Source organism: Mercenaria mercenaria, chromosome 12, assembly GCF_021730395.1.
Source record: "Mercenaria mercenaria strain notata chromosome 12, MADL_Memer_1, whole genome shotgun sequence".
Lineage (NCBI taxonomy): Eukaryota > Metazoa > Mollusca > Bivalvia > Venerida > Veneridae > Mercenaria > Mercenaria mercenaria.
The window spans coordinates 1,343,207-1,365,319 of NC_069372.1; the positions used below are offsets into that span (position 1 = coordinate 1,343,207).

A 22,113-nucleotide genomic window follows, 5' to 3' on the forward strand; every position below is an offset into this window, starting at 1 on the left:
ACATTTGGGAGACATAACAAAACATCCGAGATTTTAAAATAAAATTTTCCATTAAATTTTTGAAATCACTGAGATTTCATTGAGTTTTTAATGAGGAAAATATCAACCAAGTTTCATTAAGATTGGGCAAAAAATGAGACCTCTATAGAGTGTTAACTGTCAAATTATTGAGGAGAGCAATGCACGACAATGGACACAAGGTGTTCACAATAGCTCACCTTGAGCACTTTGTGCTCAGGTGCCTTTAAAATTCATACGGCGCTTTTCCAGTATTCTGATGGTAGAGGAAGACCCCAGGTGTCCATCTGGGCAGTTTCCGGCATGAGCTGGAACCTGGGTAGAACCACCAATCTCCTGTAAGCCAGTTGGATGGCTTCCTCACATAAAGAGTTCTATGCCCAAAACCCAAATGAGGTCTGAGCCCACATCAGTGAAAGGCAAGTGATTCAATGTCAGAGACTTTAATCACTTGCCCACGAAGACTCTATAATGATGTGGTGCACCCATACTGACCAGGTTGTGAACCTACAAGGACAACTAAGGTAGTGGACACTTAATGATAGTCAGCAATTTCACTGCAATTATATTTTCTCCTAGGCTATTTACACATTCTACAGTTATTAATGTAGCTCATTACAACACATGCCTTTTCACAGCAGCTTAAACACAGAGAAAACTATTCAAAGGTAACCGACCACTGTCATACTGTATCTTCTACTTTAAATAACAATTAAATTTCTAATATTATTTCACCTAGCCACCTAATCACCTTAATTAACATTAGCTGAATATACTGAAAATTCAGAGAAGAAGAATTCTATTTTACCTGTCACCAGGGTGCAATTTTTCTGCTAAACAAGATGGCACTTCCTGAATAGTCACATGACCTTCACCGTCAGCTGCCATGGTAACTTGCTCTCGTTCGGGAGAAGGAAGTTCTATACACTGAACACAATGTGGTCCGTAAGTCTTCATATAGTCATACATAGGTTTAACTGGGCTTGATAACACCTGTGCCATAAATCATACCGTTCATTAGGGATTATACATTCTGAAAACTGCCTTTTCTTCAGCAATATTTGTCAGGGTCACAGGAAAATTATATGAATCTTCCATGCCTGCCTGTGTAATTATTTTTGTTGGGTTTAACGTCGCACAGACACAATTATAAGTCATATGGTGACGTTCCAGCTTTGATGGTGGAGGAAGACCCCAGGTGCCCCAATATGCATTCTTTCATCACAAGTGGGCACCTGGGTAGCACCACCAACCTTCCGTAAGCCAGCTGGATGGCTTCCTCACATGAAGAATTCAACGCCCCAAGTGAGGCTTGAACCCACATCGGTGATGGGCAAGTGATTTGAGGTCAGGGACCTTAACCTTTTGGCCATGGAGGCCCCTTGGCAGACATGTAAGATCATTTGTCTCGCCTATCACCAGGCATAATGTATATAATTAATGATGTCATAACTGAGTTAATACCATGTAACATCACCATGATTAGAAAAACGTATAATTTTCCTGCTAGGTAGACAAGATCATCTTTATCATTAAATCTTACCAGAATCTAGCCATATCTTACAGAGGCAATTTTAACCCTTAGCCTGCTGGCGGTAAGTGATTTGCCTTAGCAACCAGTGCAGACCTAGATCAGTCTGCACATCCGTTTGTTATTCAGAAAGTAAATTTTCAGTGAATACCTCTTTCAATAAAAAGTGGTGCTGCCCAAATTGAATGATGGACCAGTCCATTTTAGAAATTTAGCAGGGTAAGGGTTAAAGCAAGTTCACAAAATCTATTCAAAAATGTAACAGCGTTATTAAGCACGTCAATATCTGCTGAAGAACAACAACTACAAGAAGCAAGTAATAATAAACAACTATAGGGTAAACCTTTGGAAGTGTTTTTCTCTTCTTGGTATCTGCCAATTTCATGCCAAATTTCGTATTTCTACTCCGCTCAATACCGGATTCCGATTTATGTCTGGGCTTGAACACAGGTGAAGGCTGAGATGATGATGATGAAGATCTCCCTGAGGAATAATGGGAAGGATATACGAATGCGGAAGACGATCGGGGAAGACTGGCACTTTTTGTCTGAGCAAGTTCTATAGCAGCATAGTATTTCTTTTTATCAGCAGGAGATTTGATTTTGGTGAGATCTTCCTCGCTAGCATGAACTCTTTCTGGATGTAACAAGTTGTAGATCTCGGAAAGCAGCACTTCTCTTTCTTCTACAGAGATATGCTCATAATCATCTGCAATAAAACATCAATTTATTGAGATATGTGCATAATCATCTGCAAAAAACATCAATCTATCAAGATATGCTTGTAATCATCTGCAATAAAACATCAATTTATTGAGATATGTGCATAATCATCTGCAAAAAACATCAATCTATCAAGATATACTCGTAATCATCTGCAATGAAGCATCAAACTATCAAGGTATGTTCTATTCTTCTGCAATAAAACATCAATTTATTGAGATATGTGCGTAATCATCTGCAAAAAAAAAACAATCTATCAAGATATGCTCGTAATCATCTGCAATAAAACATCTATCTATCGAGGAATGTTCGCAATTATCTGCAATAAAACATCAATCTATCAAGATATGCTCGTAATCATCTGCAATAAAACATCTATCTATCGAGATATACTCGTAATCATCTGCAATAAAACATCAAACTATCGAGATATGCTCATAATCATCTGCAATAAAACATCAATCTATCGAAATATGCTCGTAATCATCTGCAATAAAACATCTATGTATCGGGATATGCTTGTAATCATCTGCAATAAAACATCAACCTATCGATGTATGCTCGTAATCATCTGCAATAAAACATCAATCTATCGAGGTACGCTCATAACCATCTGCAATAAAACATCAATCTATCGAGGTATACTCGTAATCATCTGTAATAAAACATCTATGTATCGAGATATGCTTGTAATCATCTGCAATAAAACATCAATCTATTGAGTTATGTTCAAAATCATCTGCAATAAAACATCAATCTATCCAGATATGCTTGTAATCATCTGCAATAAAACAACAATTTATTGAGATATACAAATAATCATCTGTGATAAAATATCAAACTACCAAGATATGCTCATAATCATTTCTAATAAAACATTAGTCTGTTGAGATACACTCATAATCACCTGTAAGAAAATATTAATCTACCAAGATATGCTCATAATCATCTCTAATTAAAAGGAATATCCATTGAAATGGCAGTCTGAGACTGTTTTAAACTTACCTAGAAATGTCAGTATAAGATTGTGTAAAATCTTACCTAGAAATGGCAGTATGAAAATGTGTAAATCTTACCTAGAAATGGCAGTATGAAAATGTGTAAATCTTACCTAGAAATGGCAGTTTAAGATTAATGAGATCACTTCCTGTCACATGATGCTCTACAAAGTAAAATGAAATATTTGTTTTAGTAGTCATACACACTAAGAGACAAGGCAACTGATTTTCTTTTTCTAACATAAATGCCATACTGTCAATGATACAGTAATCAACCAAATTGAGCACATAACAATTATAAATGATTTTACTGTATATAAATATGAACGGAAAAGAGATAATTATTATAATAGTTTATTCTAACGTTCATAACTAAAGTGGTGAGATTTTGAATAGTTCCTTGACTGCTTTCTGAGAAAAACATGCATCAGTTACCAGGTTATAAAACAGAGTTGAGAGACCAGTCTACAATATCTAGCATCTGTTTGGTTGTTCTAAGACACAATTTTAAAACTGACCAATCGTAATGCTGCATTTTGAGACTGGTCTCCAAACTAATGTTTTTTTCACCTGGAAGCTTTAATCCAGACATATGAACGGTGAGATGTACAGGCCCTGAGAAAGAATGTTACCAAATCTGATCTATTTTTTTCATATTAAAGATATTTCAGAATCTAATTGCTATAACAGAACAATGTTACACTTAAACAAGAGCTGTCCGTAAGACAGCCAAGCTCGACTATTCGAAATATTGTCACAGAAGCAGGAAATTATTACCCAAAATGTTAAATATCAAAAGAGTTTTAAGTTCGAAACGGGACATAATTTGACCAAAATGCATATCAGAGTTATGGGACTTGATACTATCAACTAGTTTAATAACCCCGAAGAAACATGTGAAGTTTCAATTCAATATCTGCATTAGTTTTGGAGATAGTAACTTGCATGTAAAACTTTAACCAGAATTTTCTAAGTCCAAAAGGGGGCATAATTTGCTCAAAATACATGTTAAAAGTTATGGAACTTGACCCAGTGAGGTTGGTAACTGACCTAGAAAAAGAATAAATAAGTTTCAAAGCTATATGCCTTTTGGTAATAGCTGTATGTACTTGCACGCAAAACTTTAACCAGGATTTTCTAAGTCCAAAAGGGGGCATAATTTGCCCAAAATACATGTCAGAGTTATGGGACTTGATTCTATCAACTAGTTTTATAACCCCGAAGACACATGTGAAGTTTCAATTTAATATCTGCATTAGTTTTGGAGATAGTAACTTGCATGTAAAACTTTAACCAGGATTTTCTAAGTCCAAAAGGGGGCTTAATTTGCTCAAAATACATGTCAGAGTTATGGGACTTGGCCCAGTGAGGTAGGTAATTGATCTAGAAAAAGAAAAAATAAGTTTCAAATCAATATGCCTTTTAGTAATAGCTGTATGTACTTGCACGCAAAACTTTAACCAGAATTTTCTAAGTCCAAAAGGGGGCATAATTTGGCCAAAATACATGTCAGAGTTATGGGACTTGACCCAGTGAGGTAGGTAATTGATCTAGAAAAAGAAAAAATAAGTTTCAAATCTATATGCCTTTTAGTAATAGCTGTATGTACTTGCATGCAAAACTTTAACCAAAATTTTCTAAGTACAAAAGGAGGCATAATTTGGCCAAAATGAAGGTCAGAGTTATGGGACTTGGTGCTATCAACTAGTTTTATAACCCCGAAGACACATGTGAAGTTTCAATTCAATATCTGCATTAGTTTTGGAGATAGTAACTTGCATGTAAAACTTTAACCAGAATTTTCTAAGTCCAAAAGGGGGCATAATTTGCTCAAAATACATGTTAGAGTTATGGAACTTGACCCAGTGAGGTTGGTAATTGACCTAGAAAAAGAATAAATAAGTTTCAAAGCTATATGCCTTTAAATGATAGCTGTATGTACTTGCATGCAAAAACTTAACCAAGGTGTGACGCCGACGCCGACGCCGACGCCAGGGTGAGTAGAATAGCTAGACTATTCTTCGAATAGTTGAGCTAAAAACAAAGACAAATATCAAACAGGGAATGCCGCGTACCAAAAAAAGCAGCCTCCCCAAAATGAAACCTACAGCACGCAGACCCTTATCATGCTGAACATGATTTATTCTGCCTTTGTGACCAGTGTAGATCATGATCAGACTGCACGGACTGTTCGCCATTCAATCAGTATCTTTTTGGTAAGCACCCCTTTTAACAGTTAATGGTACTGTCCAAATTGAAAGATGGACAAGTTCATTACAGTAATTTAGCATAATCTGAAGCAATTAAAAGACAGAATAAGTCACAAGACATCTACATACTCCTAAGCTGTTTTGTGGGACATTTTAATACAGATGAAACTCGGTATGTTGAATTCCAAGGAATCGAGCTTTTTACTTCAATATAACCGAAATTTGACTTAAAAAAGCATATTTTTGTGCACGTGTTTTAGGGACGGGACTTTAAACCGTCTTCGAGATAGTTGGAATTTTGAGATAAGCAAGTTCAAGATATGGAGTTTCAACTGTATTTTTAAAACATGGCTATGTACTGACGTCACATAATCCTACTACATTTGACACTATACATGCAACAGGAAATAGTGCTTCCATATTTCATCTACTTGTTCTCATAACAAGCATATTAGAAAAAAAAGACAACAAAGTATAGCGGGCCATATATCCATATAAATACTCCAATTATATGCCCCTGATATAATTCACTAGCCAGAACCATTTCACGACAGAATTACACATTGATTGGAAGCAATACTGCTCTACTATTCTGAGTTTTCAATCGAGTGCAACCAAAATGTAACAGGTGAAAATGACTTACTCTGGAACAGAATGATAAACTTGTGAAGCTGTTTGTTCTCACACCAGCTGACCACATCTGACACACCCCAGTCCTCTATCTATACAAAATGAAAATAATATAATGTTATTAATCAATGAAAATGAATGCGTATTGGCCTTTTTATTTATCCATGGGTGGTTGTATGGTCAAATAACAGGGCCAATATGAAGTCATTTAACTAATGATAATTTTATATGCGGCTCTTCACCTCGATTTAAATATAATGAATGGCCGTGGGATACAAAATGCAAATCCCTCATTGTAAGAGAAAAATGAGGAAACAATAATATCTGATTTTTAAATGGGCATATTCTTCAAAATGTTAAAATGTGAATGGCAAGGGAGATAAGATTTTGTCCAGTGCAGTCTTATTTTACATTAGTTAGAGTCACTCTCACTCAATCTGACTAAAGTACTTGATCTTCTAAACGAAGATCTGAGAATGACCCATTCAAATTCGTCTTCTGTATATTCTGGATTTCCGATGTTGCTATTTTTATTTTCGCAAATTTATTTTTATTTGAACCAATCAGACGACTCGTTTCAACAAGCATTTAGCTGAACCATCAAAATAGCGTAGAATGTCACAGGGTGAGAAAAATGTGCCTTTAGTCCGGGGCTCAAACCTGAGACCCCTCGCTTATAGGGTGAGTGCTCTACCGAATGAGCTAACTGGCTGCCTAACTCACATTCTCCCCTTACGTGACCAAGTCCGCACCATGACATATGATACCTCTCAAAACATGACGGAGCAGTCATGATGTGGCCATCATAATAAACATGAAAAACCCATGCTAAATATAGATTTTTTAAACTTCTACTTTCACATACAAAATGTTGTAAGTAAGGCTCTGATTGGCTAGCGGAAGGGTTGTCAGAATGAGGCTATCAATAGCAAGTCTTCAGATCCAATGTGCGTAGTGTTAATTGGAGATATACTTTAGTCAGATTGATAGTCACTAAGGCTAGATTTCCCAAGCACAGAACAACAGCTGGGACTAATGGTGACAAATGCCCCCTAAGCGCCTTGACCTTTGACCTGGTGACCCCAAAGTCAATAGGGGTCGTGTACTCAGTAAGTACTATTAGCATGTGAAGTTTGAAGGTCCTGGGTGAAGTGGTTCGCGAGTAAAGTGTCTTCATGCAAAAAGTTAACATTGGCCCATGTGACCTTGACCTTTGACCTGGTGACCCGAAAGTCAGTAGGGGTCGTGTACTCAATAAGCTATTAGCATGTGAAGTTTGAAGGACCTGGGTACAGTGGTTTGCAAGTAAAGGGCCTTCATGCAAAAAGTTAACATTGGTCCCTGTGACCTGGACCTTTGACCTGGTGACCCCAAAGTCAATAGGGGTCGTGTACTCAATAAGTACTATCAGCAAGTGAAGTTTGAAGGTCCTGGGTGCAGTGGTTCGCGAGCAAAGTGCCTTCATGCAAAAAGTTAACGTTGGCCCCTGTGACCTTGACCTTTGACCTGGTGACCCCAAAGTCAGCAGGGGTCGTGTACTCAATAAGTACTATCAGCAGGTGAAGTTTGAAGGTCCTGGGTGCAGTGGTTCGCGAGTAAAGTGCCTTCATGCAAAAAGTTAACGTTGTAAGTTAACGTTGTGACGAACTAACGGACGAACAGTTGAAAACTAATATGCCTCCCTTCGGGGGCATAATAAAAAGTTACTGTAATAAAATGGGTTAAGTTCATTGATTTTTTTTGTACTAAAGGCACTAAGCTTTACATTCAACAAGCATTACTATATTCCGCATGGTCTTGGATGAAAAAGACTGCGTTGTGTACTGGTACTTCAAGTGGAAATAAATTTGAAAATTCACATTTCAAAGCTTAAATGAATGGATATTTATAGTCTGGCTACCGACTAGATAATCTTTTTTTTTTTTTTTAGAAAAAAAATCTGTAAATAATTCCAACTTCATCAGTCCTGGCTCTGATTATCTAATGTTTTGAGAAGAAAAGGGACATAATTACACAAAATTTGAATAGTCTCAAGAGTTCTCTCCTTTGAACAAAACATTAGGTCTGAACACAGACTAGGATATTTACTTCTTTAATGCACTTCTATTTTATGGAATAACGGGTCCTTGAAATCCATGAACAATTAAATTTTTACCACCAGGCTTCAGCTTAAATTCAAACATAAATAAGACAATTAACACACTATCTTCCATAAGGGCACAAGTCTATTTCAAGGCCTGTTTGTGCAAGGAAACCAGTCTGAAGTAAACAAAGTTAAAACAAATTCAAATATAGCAAAACCTGTCTACAAACTCCATCCCTGAGTTCCACTAATAGGTGGTCTTTATTTTTTTATTACAAACAAAGTAAAATATTAAAATCATAAATCTGGAGCTTGGTGTCAGGTGGTCCCTATTCAAGGCTTTTTCCCCTATAAACCTATCTCCGGTAAATGGAGTGAGTGAGTTGGGTTTTACGGCGATTCGACACAAAATGGTCATATATCACCGAGCCGGTAAATGGAGGAAATCACAAAGCAAAATATTATGGTTTTTCCCCCCAATTCTGAATGTAAAATTCCCAAATGAGAGTTACATTTTAGGATTTTTTTTAAATAGTTTTAAAATAGTTTTGCTAATTTGTATGTATATATGGTCAGTGTACACAGGTGGTCTCTGTTCACAAACGATCTGTGTACATCAGTGGTATATGGTCACAGGTAGTATATGTTCACAGGTGGTCTCTGTTCACATGTGGTCAGTGTACACAGGTGATATATGTTCACAGGCGGTCAGTGTTCACATGTGGTTTATGTTAACTGGTGGTCACTGTTCACAGGTGGTCTGTGTACTCAGGTGGTGTATAATCACAGGTGGCCTATGTTAATAGATGGTCTTTATTTACATCTGGTTTGTGTACAAAGGTGATATATTTTCACAGGTGGTCTCTATTCACAGATCATGTCAGGTGGTATATGTTCACAGTGTTCACAGGTGGTCTTTAGCAAAGGTCTTATTGTACTTTGTAGTAAATCCTTTGTTAATTTACAACTCAGACAGACAAAGAAATAATAATAATCATCCCCTGTCAATGGTACTGTCCATAATTATGTACAGGTCTTAATTAGTGTGGAATTATGTTTATATAAGTTAAGAATTACCTTTAATTTAGAAGTCGTGCAGACACCTGCAAAAAAGAGAAGAAAACATCTGCATCATAGAATGTATTTAACTATATTGTTAATCCTTGAGCATTGCATGCAACTAGATGGTTAATAATAATTGAGATACCTAAGTACATACATTTATCAAAACTTCTAACTCAACATATGATTTTGGCTTACGTCTTTAAGATTATTAAACACCTGCCAAACAATAGAATACCTGAACTACAGAACGCATGTAATTGCATCGGCAGTCCTTGAACATATGCACATAAACAGTAAATAATAATTAAGACACCTCAAAGGTTATACATATGAAAGTTACGAAATGCTGCAAAAATCATTTAATTTTGCAGTGATGAAATTTTGTGGTTTCAGCCAAAATGGTTATTTTGTGGGGATATAACGCTGTTGATTTCAACTTTTGAAGGTAAAGTAAAAGGGAAATTTATTTCTTCACTAGCATTAAAGGCACTAAGTCCACTGACCTCCAGATTTTGGCTAAAAACGATCTTTCTTTCAAACTGAATTATGGTAATATTATGAACATTAGAATATGAGTTTTAATTTCTAAACTATTTTAAAAATATTAAATCAAGAAAAAAAGATGTCCGCATCAGGAATCGAACCCAGACCGCCACGGCAATAAAGAAGTTTTCCGCTGTCGTTGCCAATACTGCTATATAGGATTTAGTGTTCAATGCACCTTAAATATAGATATTTATAATCAAGGCAATTTACTTTGAGTAAAGCGTTACAATAGCTTTTCAATTTTCATCGTAAAAAGTAGTAAAAACAACTGATTCTCACATGTTTCCGTAACATATATTCTGTCAGTAATTAAGTTTCAAAGCATTCTTAAGAAATATAGCATTAATTTTCAAATATCTGAAAAAAATCTTTTTCTTTTTGTTTTCGAACGATCTGGAGGCCAGTGCCTTTAAACCTTTAGATTGCTGGCGGCAAGTGATTCTGCATATGCGAACAGTGCAGACCAGATCAGCCTGCATGTCTGTTGGACTTGTTGGAATGGACTGAAAATTCACACACTTATTCACTGCGATAAACTGACTTACACTGCACAGGTTCCATAACTCTTTTTTTGCTTTTTTACAAAATTATGCCCCTTTTTTGACTTAGAAATTTTTCGTTAAGGCTTTATATGTAAGCTAGTATCTCAGTACCCACTAATGGGAATGGACGGAAACTTCACACACTTGTTCACTGTGATAATCAGACATGCAGTGCACAGGTTCCATAACTCTACTTTGTATTTTTACAAAATTATGCCCCTTATTTGACTTAGCAGTTTTTTGGTTAAGTTTTTGTATGTAAGCTGGTATCTCAGTACCCACTAATGGGAATGGATTGAAACTTCAAACAATGGTCCATTGTCCTGAGCTGATATGCACTGTACAGGTTCCATTACCCTGTTTTGCAATTTTACAAAATTATGCCCCTTTTTTGACTTCAATATTCATTCAATTGACAAGACTTGTAAAGTGGCTGGGAACCAGTAGCCATATAGGACCAGTTTCCAGACACATGTAATAACCACTTTATTTTGGCGTTATTCACGCAACTATTTGATCTCTGGATCATTTGAATGTTTGTTCTTCATGTGTACAACAAACTACCGTTTCACAAGGCTTATAATGTAGAAACTTACCCTAAACCCACTTACACAAGGGAAACAATTTTTTTATATAGTGAAATTGTTGAGTGAACACCGTTTGTCAATCCTAATCCTGTCCATGTTATATCAGTGCAATGGAAAAGTAACCTATCTATGTTAAATGCTATGCAGAGTAACACGGTCATGCATCTAACAGTCCTAAAATTGATTTCTTTGATTATCTCATATTTCTAGATATTTTTCCCATACTTTGATGCATATATATAGGAAGTAGAGATAGCTTTCTTTCCAGCAGGAGCCTTTTCAACATATTTTACCTTGCGAAATTCTGTGGGTTTTGACTTTTTAAAACAAAAATGTCTTATGATGGCAGACACAGGGCTGTCACCTTGTGGTCTGATTACCTAAATTATGTTTTCTCAATTTTGAAAATACCAAAAAATCCAGCCAGTATATCAACCCTTATCATGCTGGACACAACTGATTATACCTTTGCGACCAGTACAGATCATGATCAACCTGCACATCCATGCAGTCTGATCATGGTCTCTGCACTGTTCACTATTCAGTCAGTATCTTTTTTGGTATGCATCCCTTTTAACAGTTAATGGTACTGTCCAAACTGAAAGATGGACAAGTTCATTATAGATATTTAGCAGGGTAAGGGTTAATATAACATCCCACCTTTAGTGTCATCCATCTTCCTGTTTTCTGATACAGTGCTCTGTATAATGTATGTATCTTCTATAATCTAGGCCATGTCTGGTCACTCACAGAACCACATATGAAAGTCCTGAAAAGTAGACACATTGTACACCAGACTGTCATTCATGATGATTTTACTCCTGCCGGCAAACCACATCCAACACCCCCATGCCAGATGACTCTTGTGCTGTTAATGACAGCTGGTGATTCATGCATTTATTACACACTGTTTATGTAAAATTCGATAAAAATTAGATATCTTCATAAGTTGATAGTTGTAATATATTTTTCTAATAATATACAGTAAGCAAGAAAAATACTAGGAATTGATGCATAAGGGAATATCCAGCTCTCAGGTAACTCTTGAGGCAGTAATTCTGCAGAGTAACCACAAAACAGTTGTGTATCCTCGTACCAGATACTCCCATTTGCGTCTACAACCAGTGGCAGATTATTATATTGAAACTCCTTGTCTCAAATTCCTGCTTTGTCAAAGAAATATTCAGGTCTGGTCAAAATTTCTTATTTATGTATGAATCTTCACTCTGTTCAAGTCAAAGTAAGAAACGATACTGAGAAACACAAGTGAAAATAAAAATTTAAGACAAACTAATTAGGATTTGTAGTTCACTGATGAGATGGATGATTTTTTTGTAAATGTGTTAGCATAATGTAATTTGCAAATAAAGTGGATTTTTTATTGCATGTTTGTTTTCTTAACAGCGGTGATTAACAGTATAAGATAAATTATATCTGATTGGATTACGATTAAGTTTGATTTACTGGTGATCGATGACATGCCTTTAATCAAAATTGTTGAATGTGTTAAGTACCTATGAAAAAAAAATTGATAATTGAATGTCGGCAGTTCTATTGATCTTAAACTGATTGAAGAATATTGTTTTTGATGAAGAGTGTACTATGTACATTTTATTTTAAATGTTTGTGGAAATGTAGATGTAGAAATGAGCTACTTATCTTTATACGATGAGAAAATCAAACAAAAATATAGGAAGACTCACCTAAAGAGATCATATGCAATATTTCTAAGAGTTTTTTATTTTTATTTATTTTTGTTGGGTTTAACGTCGCACTGACACAATTTTAGGTCATAATTATGGCGACTTCCCAGCTTTGATGGTGGAGGAAGACCTCAGGTGTCCCTTCGTGCATTATTTCATCACGAGCGGGCACCTGGGTAGAATCACCGACCTTCCGTAAGCCAGCTGGATGGCTTCCTCACATGAAGAATTCAATGCCCCAAGTGAAGCTCGAACCCACATTGATGAGGGGCAAGTGATTTGAAGTCAGCGACCTTAACCACTCGGCCACGGAGGCCCCTCATTTCCAAGTGTGGTGTAGTTGTTGTTCACGAGTGAAGTGAAAGATATTTCACAAAATTTCTTATCATTTCTTTTTATTTCTTTTATGTTTTTATTTTATGTCTTTCAATTTTACATTACCTATAGAATAATGAACAAAACCTCTCACCCGCCATTAGCTATTTTGTCATTAAGCATACATTCAGACAAATTATGCCAACATATAAATGTATAATTTAGATATAAATGTATTAATAGATTTACTCCGAAACTCGGTTTACGTCTGGTATTTCCAAGATTCATGCACGCGCTGTGGGTACGAACAAACCATTCTATAAATAGATTGCACTATGTAGTATTGAAATATGTCAAAATATTAAACTCACACACGAACACAAATCCTACCTTATTTTATAAATCCAATAAAATTTGAGCCGCGCCATGAGAAAACCAACATAGTGGGTTTGCGACCAGCATGGATCCATGCTGTTTGCTGTTTGCTTTCAAAGCCTATAGCAATTATAGAAATCGTTAGCGAACAGCATGGATCCTGACCAGACTGTTGGTTTTCTCATGGCGCGGCTCAAATAATGACGTTAACATATCTGTCTTTAGTAAATAGTATCAGTTTGGCTTCTCAATTCAAAGAAATATTTGATGTATTAAAGGTTAAACTTTAATAGTTTACATTATAAATCAGGGATATGTGTACCTACACTGATTTGGGAAAACCCAGTTCCGGATTAAGACTATTTCACAACTACACCAAATTTTTAAAGGTACATTTGTATATAGTCAGTCATGTGTCATTTTTTCACTAACAATAATGTTACAAACATGCATTTGTAATGAATTTCAGCTAAAAATTTAGTTGCTAATGAAATCTTTGAAAAAGATAATATAAGAGAGAATTACTCACTGTCTTAATATTCATAAGACAAAGTATATTTATCAAATATATTTTTTATCCTAAACAACTTTATCTTGATAGGAAAATAATAGCTATCACCTCTAGTGTTAAACCGACACGCATTGAACACTCAGTGAACATAAATAAGTGTAACTGATTATTTATTTCAGTTTCTAAGAAATCCATCTATTGACAAACATCTGATTTTTAATAACTATAGATCTTTAAAAAAGTCACAATAACGCACTTCAATGAAAAAAGTTCCATGATTGAACTATCACCTTGTTAATATTGCTAAATTCAACATAGGTCATAACTGAATTATCACCCTCATTAATATCGCTAACATAGAACATCAGTGACTGAATTAAGTTATGATTAAAGACACGTTTGTCCCACCTTTAAACACATGAAAAGGCCAATGTAATTGGATCTTAGCGATTAAATATGTTTAACTTAATAAAGACACACTTTAAACAAGAGCTGTCACTATTGGTGATAAATGCCCCTGAAGTAGGCCCAAGAATGCCACAGTTGTATGCGCAAAAAATCACATATCATTTTGTGACCTTGACCTTGACCTAAGAGGCCTCGGTCATAAGCGAGACACATCTTCTCAATATGGTTAACATTTGTGTCAAATTATTTTCAAATCCCTTGATAAATGGCAGAGTTATGGACCAGACAAGAAAAACCTTTGACTTCTAAGTGAGACCTTGACCTTGGAGCTAGGGGCCTGGTTCTTGCGCATGACATCTCATCTCATTATAGGGAACACTTATGCCAAGTAATTTCAAAATCCCTTCATCAATGGCAGAGTTATGGACCGGACAAGAAACAGACCATGTTAACCTTTGACCTCTAAGTGTGACCTTGACCTTGGAGCTAGGGGTCTGGGTCTTGCTCATGACATGTCGTCTCATTATGAGGAACATTTATGCTAAGTAATTTCAAAATCCCTTAATGAATGGCAGAGTTATGGACTGGACACAAAACATACCCTGTTAACCTTTGACTTATAAGTGTGACCTTGACCTTGGAGCTAGGGTCTGGGTCTTGCACATGACACGTCATCTCATTATGGTAAACATTTATGCCAAGTTGTTTCAAATTCCCTTCATGGATGGCACTGAGTTATGGACCAGACACGAAATAGACCATGTTAACCTTTGACCTGTAAGTGTGACCTTGACCTTGGAGCTAGGGGTCTGGGTCTTGCGCATGACACGTCGTCTCATTATGGTGAACATTTATTCCAAGTTACTTCAAAATCCCTTTATTCGGATGGAAGAGTTACAGCCCGGACAAGAATTTACTGAAGTTACATGTTAATACATTTCATTTCAAATTTACAGTATGCAAACCAGAATGTATCACTATCAGGGTAGGTTTAACATGCCATTTTTAACTTTTGTTTACCTTTGGGTGTTTTTAAATGATTGTTTATATTTTCCTAGTGCAAAATAACCCAACTTGTGAAAAATGTGTTTGTAATACTATAAATCATGAAGTTTAAATCGCGCCGATTTCCACCACAGTTTTGATCCCAACTACTTCAGACATAAAGGCAGACATACAGTAAATGTCAGTCTGTGAAATCGGTCTGCCTTGCAGTCGAAAAATTGAGACTAGGCCCGGGTCGTCCTAAAACATAGTCTGGGTTGTCCCTAATATGGTCTGGGTTAATTGTCCCTATAATCCTATAGTCCAGCCCACATTACTTTACGGCCAGGAAATTTATCTGGATGGCTTATTCTATGATCTGATATTTTATAATTGCCATCCCTCTGATGGGAAAGCGACAGCCAAAAATTATCAAGCAGTCCCTAAGTGTCCTATATATATTTGGGTTTGCCAAGTCTGTCAAGTTTCAAGTCATCTAAGATCATGACAAAAGCAAATAAAGCCTAAACAAAAGACAATTCTGTACGGCGATATATTTCATTGAAAACTGTTGTCAAACAGAACTACCAAATCTCTTTCCCTATTTAACTATTTTGAGGGTAAATTATACGAAAATAATAATTCCCCATATGCTTAATTACCTGTCAGGTCAGTTTTATTTACATCTACACCGTTTGGCTTGTTTACATTATTAACTTTAAAAAGTACCATTTGTGGAGAGAAATAACTTAGCACAGTCTACAAATGTCACATGACCTCTTAAAATCCAAAATGGCGGATGGTAATTTGCATTTTTTGGAAATAATTTCTTTATTTTTTAATTTTTCTCTTACACAGTTCGCTTTGCTTTAAGCTACATCATATTCTTAGATTTTCAAACTGCCTCTAACAAAAATTTGCAATGACTGTCACAAATTCATTTTCTACTTTTTCAAATTTATTTCTTTCGCTTAGAATTAATGGGTGGAGTAATTTTATTGCAGCAGTTTTAACAGGAATCTGCTAACTCACCTGTATACTCGGATTTGCTGCAGTTTAATATCATTTGCAATAGTTGTATTTAAAACTGTTAAATGTTTCCTGTTCTGTCTGAAAGTATGTACTGGCTACTGCCTGTCCTAGTTGTAAGCCTGATCTCAGTTCTCTTCACTAAAAGGTTCAGTCAGATAATCTGAGATATTGGTCTAGGATTTTGATGCTTTTACAGACATTCTGTTAATATAGAGAAATCCATAAATTTAAAGATTTTTCAGTCTGTAAATTTACAGACTGGATGTGTCAAATCATGCAGTTGAAATTACGATCTAAAAACAGCAGGTTAAAATGAAATGTTTTACTTTCTGCATTTAAGGTAAATTTTATTTACCGTCACTTTGTGAAACAATTAACATAAGCTCTGTAGAACTTTTGAGCAACCGTTAAAACCATTTATACCTTACCCCCAGCAATTTCTGGTACCCATTTACAGCTGGGTTGACTGAGGAAATCATGATGAAGTGCCTTGCCGAAGGACACACCGCAGTGGGAGTAGCCTGCAGGATTCGAACCAGGGGTCTTCACCTCTGTAGGAAAGCGTCTTAGCTCTCTCGACCAATGCGTCCATAAAAACTAATAAAAGAATTTCTGACAGTTTTGAATCACTTTAATTTTTTCACATTTTTTAAAAATCAGAGTCGTCCATATTGAGTATAATTGACTGTAAGTTAAAAATCACCTTCATTTACGCATGCAGTCTGTAAATCATGTGAATTTAAACTGCAGGTTTGAGCAGTCAGGGGTGTAACTGTTTTAAGTTATCGCAGTTTATAACCCATTTGAGTTATTGCTTATATTTTCATAACTTGTTTCAGTTATCATAAAATATTACAAAGCCCTCCTGTGCCAATTCCTCATTTTGAATGAGACTAATGCAATTATTTCCTGAATCCTTGAACTTTTATCTTTCCCGCTATGCAGTAAAAATTTTTACGCAAGGCTGATAAAGTTTTAAAGCTATAAAACTCTTAACATCCCATTATGCCTATCAGGTCATGATCAGACTAAAAGAGAATTTGATTAACCACAGTTTGCTACTAATTTCACTTTAAAGATCACTTTGTGAGAACAGCAAAAAGACTTTTTTTGAATAACTTACCTGAGTTAACTATATTTTATAACTAATACAGGTTATAAAATGCTTGAAAAAGTAACTGAAATAGGTTACATAACTTAAAACAGTACCCCTGACTGTTGAGTTGAATTATAATTTCAGCAGATTTCATAATATTATTCACAGTCTGCAAAATTACAAACTGAAAAATCCTGAAATTTATGATTTACAGAGTGTCTATTAAAACATCAATAGCCAAGACCTGGTTATTCCTTTGGAAATCGTCCCAAGGTTTTGTTACATTTTGTGTGTCATGGTATGGAATTTACATCATGTCTGTGATCTGTTCCACAATAATTTTCATTAAAGGGGAAGGGGTCTGCACTTGTTCTTTGGAGAAAATATAGAGCCACTTGGTATTTAGGTAAATGTCTGAGAAAAATCTTGACCAAAACTCAATTTTAGGGGAAACTGCATGATTGGAAAGAAATTTTCAGAGGGGAAGGAGTCTGTAAACAGCCCATATTTTAAAAGGAAAAAAGCCCTTGGAAATAGTGTGAGGTCCATTTTTGCTGCACATTTTCACACCCACCATAAATGGCATCCAACCTGGGTTTCTCTTTGGTCATCATGAGCATGGACGTGCATGTATGTCCAGTCTACAGGACTGATTTTCTTTTTTCTAAATATTTTTTTTTGTGAACTAGGAGGACCTAGATATGTTATGTATTCTTCTTTATAAGTAAAAAGACATTAATTTTTACTGTCTAAATTCAAAAGGCTATGGCACATTAACTTTAACTTATATTTATTTACAAATTTTAAAAAGATATTTCCAAAACCTTGAAATTTTTATACGGCATGCATTCAACAGTTAGAGTAGCTTACTTTCTTACATCTTTTTCAGTAAATAAGTGGCATGCGTTTATATATATGACAATATAAACTTACAGTTTGAAATTGATATATTCTTCCAAACATATTCATCAGTTGCTTATGAATGCAGATAATATTTTGTAAATACCGTATACCCCTCTATAAACACATAATTATGGTAGCATTGTTTGTCTTTAATTTAATAATCTAATCGAATATACACTAGGAATTATATTTATGCATTTTAAGTTACACTGAATTTCATAACAGTACCAGCATAGGGCAAGTATTTATTTATATTAATTAATAGATACTTAGCATTTTTCTAACCTGTTTTGGGCAAAAAATTCAGCCCTTTTTCTCATCCAAAGAACTTAATTCAGAAATTTTGACAAATAAAATGGTTTAAACCCTTGTAAATTGTAAACAAAAAACTTCCAGTCAAAACTCTTTGTACGAAATTAATGTCGAAATTTCTTCTGAAACGTAACATAAAAAAAATAACATTGATTTTAGTGTGATTTAACCAGGTCTTAATCATTGCAACAGGACTTTCCTCAACTAAAGGACCACCCACTCCCACCCATATTCCCCCCATGCCTCTCTGAAAAAAATGCTGGAGGGACATTTATATGGGGTAATACGGTATTTAGTTACTTATAACGATGTTTGTGTAACACTTCAGATACTAGTACTCAACTAACACGTGTTGATGATCTTCTTAATAACCAAACTAATACACCAGGCAAGTTGAATGTTGTACACCCCTTTTCTTTTTAACATTTCTGCCCTCCATATTACCTGTATTAACAACGCCTACATAGAGCAATCACCAGTACTGAAATTTTCACCACCTTTGTATAACAAACATTTTTAGCCCTTATCATGGTGGACACAATTAATTCTGCCTTTGCAACCAGTGTAAATCATGATCAGCCTGCACATCTGTGCAGTCTGATCATGATCTGCACTGTTCGTCATTCAGTCAGTATCTTTTTAGGTAACCACCCCTTTTAACTGTTAATGATACTGTCCAAATTGAAAGATGGACAAGTTCATTATAGAAATTTAGCAGGGTAAGGGTTAGTTTTTCATGTGGTGTTTGCTCTAGAGAGGTTGCATATATAAAAAGTAATGTGAAAAAATCCTTATTTGATGTTAGCTTTTTCATTGAATGAAACTAACCCATTATTAAGTAATACAACTATTTCACATCCTCTTACAATGTACGTTGTAACTGTATTCTTGCTTAACAGCTTCCTAGTTTATATACACTTCTGCACATTTTTTCCTCCAGAATGATGTACACATCCTGTCTTTTTACAAATTAATATTGAAACCCTGCTTGTATAAAGCTACCGTACTTACACATTTCATTATACATATTACCAGGCATGTTGAGTGTTGTTCTGTTCCAAAACCTACTTTATTGTTGTACAGTTTTATGATGTTGTTCCCTCCCTTTATACAGTTTTATGATGTTGTTCCCTCCCCTTATACAGTTTTATGATGTTGTTCCCTCCCTTTATACAGTTTTATGATGTTGTTACCTCCCCTTATACAGTTTTATGATGTTGTTACCTCCCGTTATACAGTTTTATAATGTTGTCCCTCCCTTTAAACAGTTTGTGATGTTGTTCCCTCCCTTTATACAGTTTTATGATGTTGTTACATGTATATGACTTTTATGGCGTCAATATTTCAAACATCAAAAATCATAATACATAAGGCCACTTATGAAAAAGTGTTTGTTTGCTGTCTCCCGACCCTACTTTTTAGCTCACCTGTCACAAAGTGACAAGGTGAGCTTTTGTGATCGCACGGTGTCCGTCGTCCGTCCGTGCGTGCATGCGTGCGTCCGTAAACTTTTGCTTGTGACCACTCTAGAGGTCACATTTTTCATGGAATCTTTATGAAAGTTGGTCAGAATGTTCATCTTGATGATATCTAGGTCAAGTTCGAAACTGGGTCACGTGCCATCAAAAACTAGGTCAGTAGGTCTAAAAATAGAAAAACCTTGTGACCTCTCTAGAGGCCATATATTTCACAAGATCTTCATGAAACTTGGTCAGAATGTTCACCTTGATGATATCTAGGTCAAGTTCGAAACTTGGTCATGTGCCTTCAAAAACTAGGTCAGTAGGTCTAAAAATAGAAAAACCTTGTGACCTCTCTAGAGGCCATATATTTCAAAAGATCTTCATGAAAATTGGTCAGAGTGTTCACCTTGATAATATCTAGGTTAAGTTCGAAACTGGGTCACGTGCCTTCAAAAACTAGGTCAGTAGGTCAAATAATAGAAAAACCTTGTGACCTCTCTAGAGGCCATATTTTTCATGGGATCTGTATGAAAGTTGGTCTGAATGTTCATCTTGATGATATCTAGATCAAGTTCGAAACTGGGTCATGTGCGGTCAAAAACTAGGTCAGTAGGTCTAAAAATAGAAAAACCTTGTGACCTCTCTAGAGGCCATATATTTCATGAGATCTTCATGAAAATTGGTCAGAATGTTCACCTTGATGATATCTAGGTCAATTTCGAAAGTGGGTCACGTGCGGTCAAAAACTAGGTCAGTAGGTCAAATAATAGAAAAACCTTGTGACCTCTCTAGAGGCCATATTTTTCATGGGATCTGTGTGAAAATTGGTCTGAATGTTCATCTTGATGATATCTAGGTCAAGTTTGAAAGTGGGTCACGTGCCATCAAAAACTAGGTCAGTAGGTCAAATAATAGAAAAACCTTGTGACCTCTCTAAAGGCCATATTTTTCATGGGACCTGTATGAAAATTGGTCTGAATGTTCATCTTGATGATATCTAGGTCAAATTCGAAACAGGATCATGTGCGGTCAAAAACTAGGTCATTAGGTCTAAAAATAGAAAAACCTTGTGACCTCTCTAGAGACCATACTTGTGAATGGATCTCCATAAAAAATGGTCAGAATGTTCACCTTGATGATATCTAGGTCAAGTTTGAAACTGGGTCACGTGCCTTAAAAAACTAGGTCAGTAGGTCAAATAATAAAAAAACCTTGTGACCTCTCTAGAGGCCATACTTTTCATGGGATCTGTATGAAAGTTGGTCTGAATGTTCATCTTGATGATATCTAGGTCAAGTTTGAAACTGGGTCAACTGCGGTCAAAAACTAGGTCAGTAGGTCTAAAATTATTAAAATCTTTTGACCTCTCTAGAGACCATATTTTTCAATGGATCTTCATGAAAATTGGTCAGAATTTTTATCTTGATGATATCTAGGTCAAGTTCAAAACTGGGTCACATGAGCTCAAAAACTAGGTCACTATGTCAAATAATAGGAAAAACGACGTCATACTCAAAACTGGGTCATGTGGAAAGAGGTGAGCGATTCAGGACCATCATGGTCCTCTTGTTATAGTTGGGTAGGTAGGTAGGCATTTTTTTTTTTTTTTGTGGGGGGAGTATAATTTTACCAGTAGATATATGATTGTTTCTTACAGAATATTTCTTCTGTAAAAATAAGACAAAGCTGTTATTATGTTGTATAAAAGGATGAAATTAAATAATACAGCTTATTATTTTGCTTACTTGAAATATATATATATGTGGCACTTGTCAAATTGCAATTTGAACAGCATTGCCCTTTAAGCGGGTAGGTAGGGAGACAGCAAACAGACATATTTTTAATTTTGACCTAACTACTTAATGAAGATTTTCGTGTTTTTTTGTAAGACTATGCTTAGGAATTCTAGAAGTTTTGAATGAATCCAGACCCTATGAAAATGTGAAATAAGTGATGTAAAGCTTTCTAAGTCAGCAATAAATAATTCATAGTCCCATCCTTCTAGTTGCTGGTACATAATACAGGTATAGTATAATCAGATTATTACATACTCATTTAAAAACTCTGTTAAGTTTCAAT

At 35.5% G+C, this 22,113-nt stretch overlaps 2 protein-coding genes across 2 annotated transcripts in view; one reads left to right on the forward strand and one right to left on the reverse strand.

Annotated features, from left to right (window-relative positions):
• LOC123535138 (uncharacterized) overlaps positions 1–15,933 on the reverse strand; it is a 42,160-nt gene extending 26,227 nt beyond the window's left edge. The window contains exons 1-7 of the mRNA XM_045317685.2: positions 15,891–15,933; positions 11,593–11,701; positions 9,270–9,295; positions 6,123–6,201; positions 3,383–3,433; positions 1,893–2,257; positions 827–1,011 (exon numbers count right to left, since the gene is read on the reverse strand). Coding sequence (XP_045173620.2) covers positions 827–1,011; positions 1,893–2,257; positions 3,383–3,433; positions 6,123–6,201; positions 9,270–9,295; positions 11,593–11,608 — 722 coding nt within the window. The 5' untranslated portion in view covers positions 11,609–11,701; positions 15,891–15,933. The remainder of the gene's footprint in view (positions 1–826; positions 1,012–1,892; positions 2,258–3,382; positions 3,434–6,122; positions 6,202–9,269; positions 9,296–11,592; positions 11,702–15,890) is intronic.
• Positions 15,934–15,971: 38 nt separating this feature from the next.
• Positions 15,972–22,113, forward strand: part of LOC123533984 (rabankyrin-5-like) — an 80,507-nt gene continuing 74,365 nt past the window's right edge. Inside the window, exon 1 of the mRNA XM_045315997.2 lies at positions 15,972–16,030. Coding sequence (XP_045171932.2) covers positions 15,994–16,030 — 37 coding nt within the window. The 5' untranslated portion in view covers positions 15,972–15,993. The remainder of the gene's footprint in view (positions 16,031–22,113) is intronic.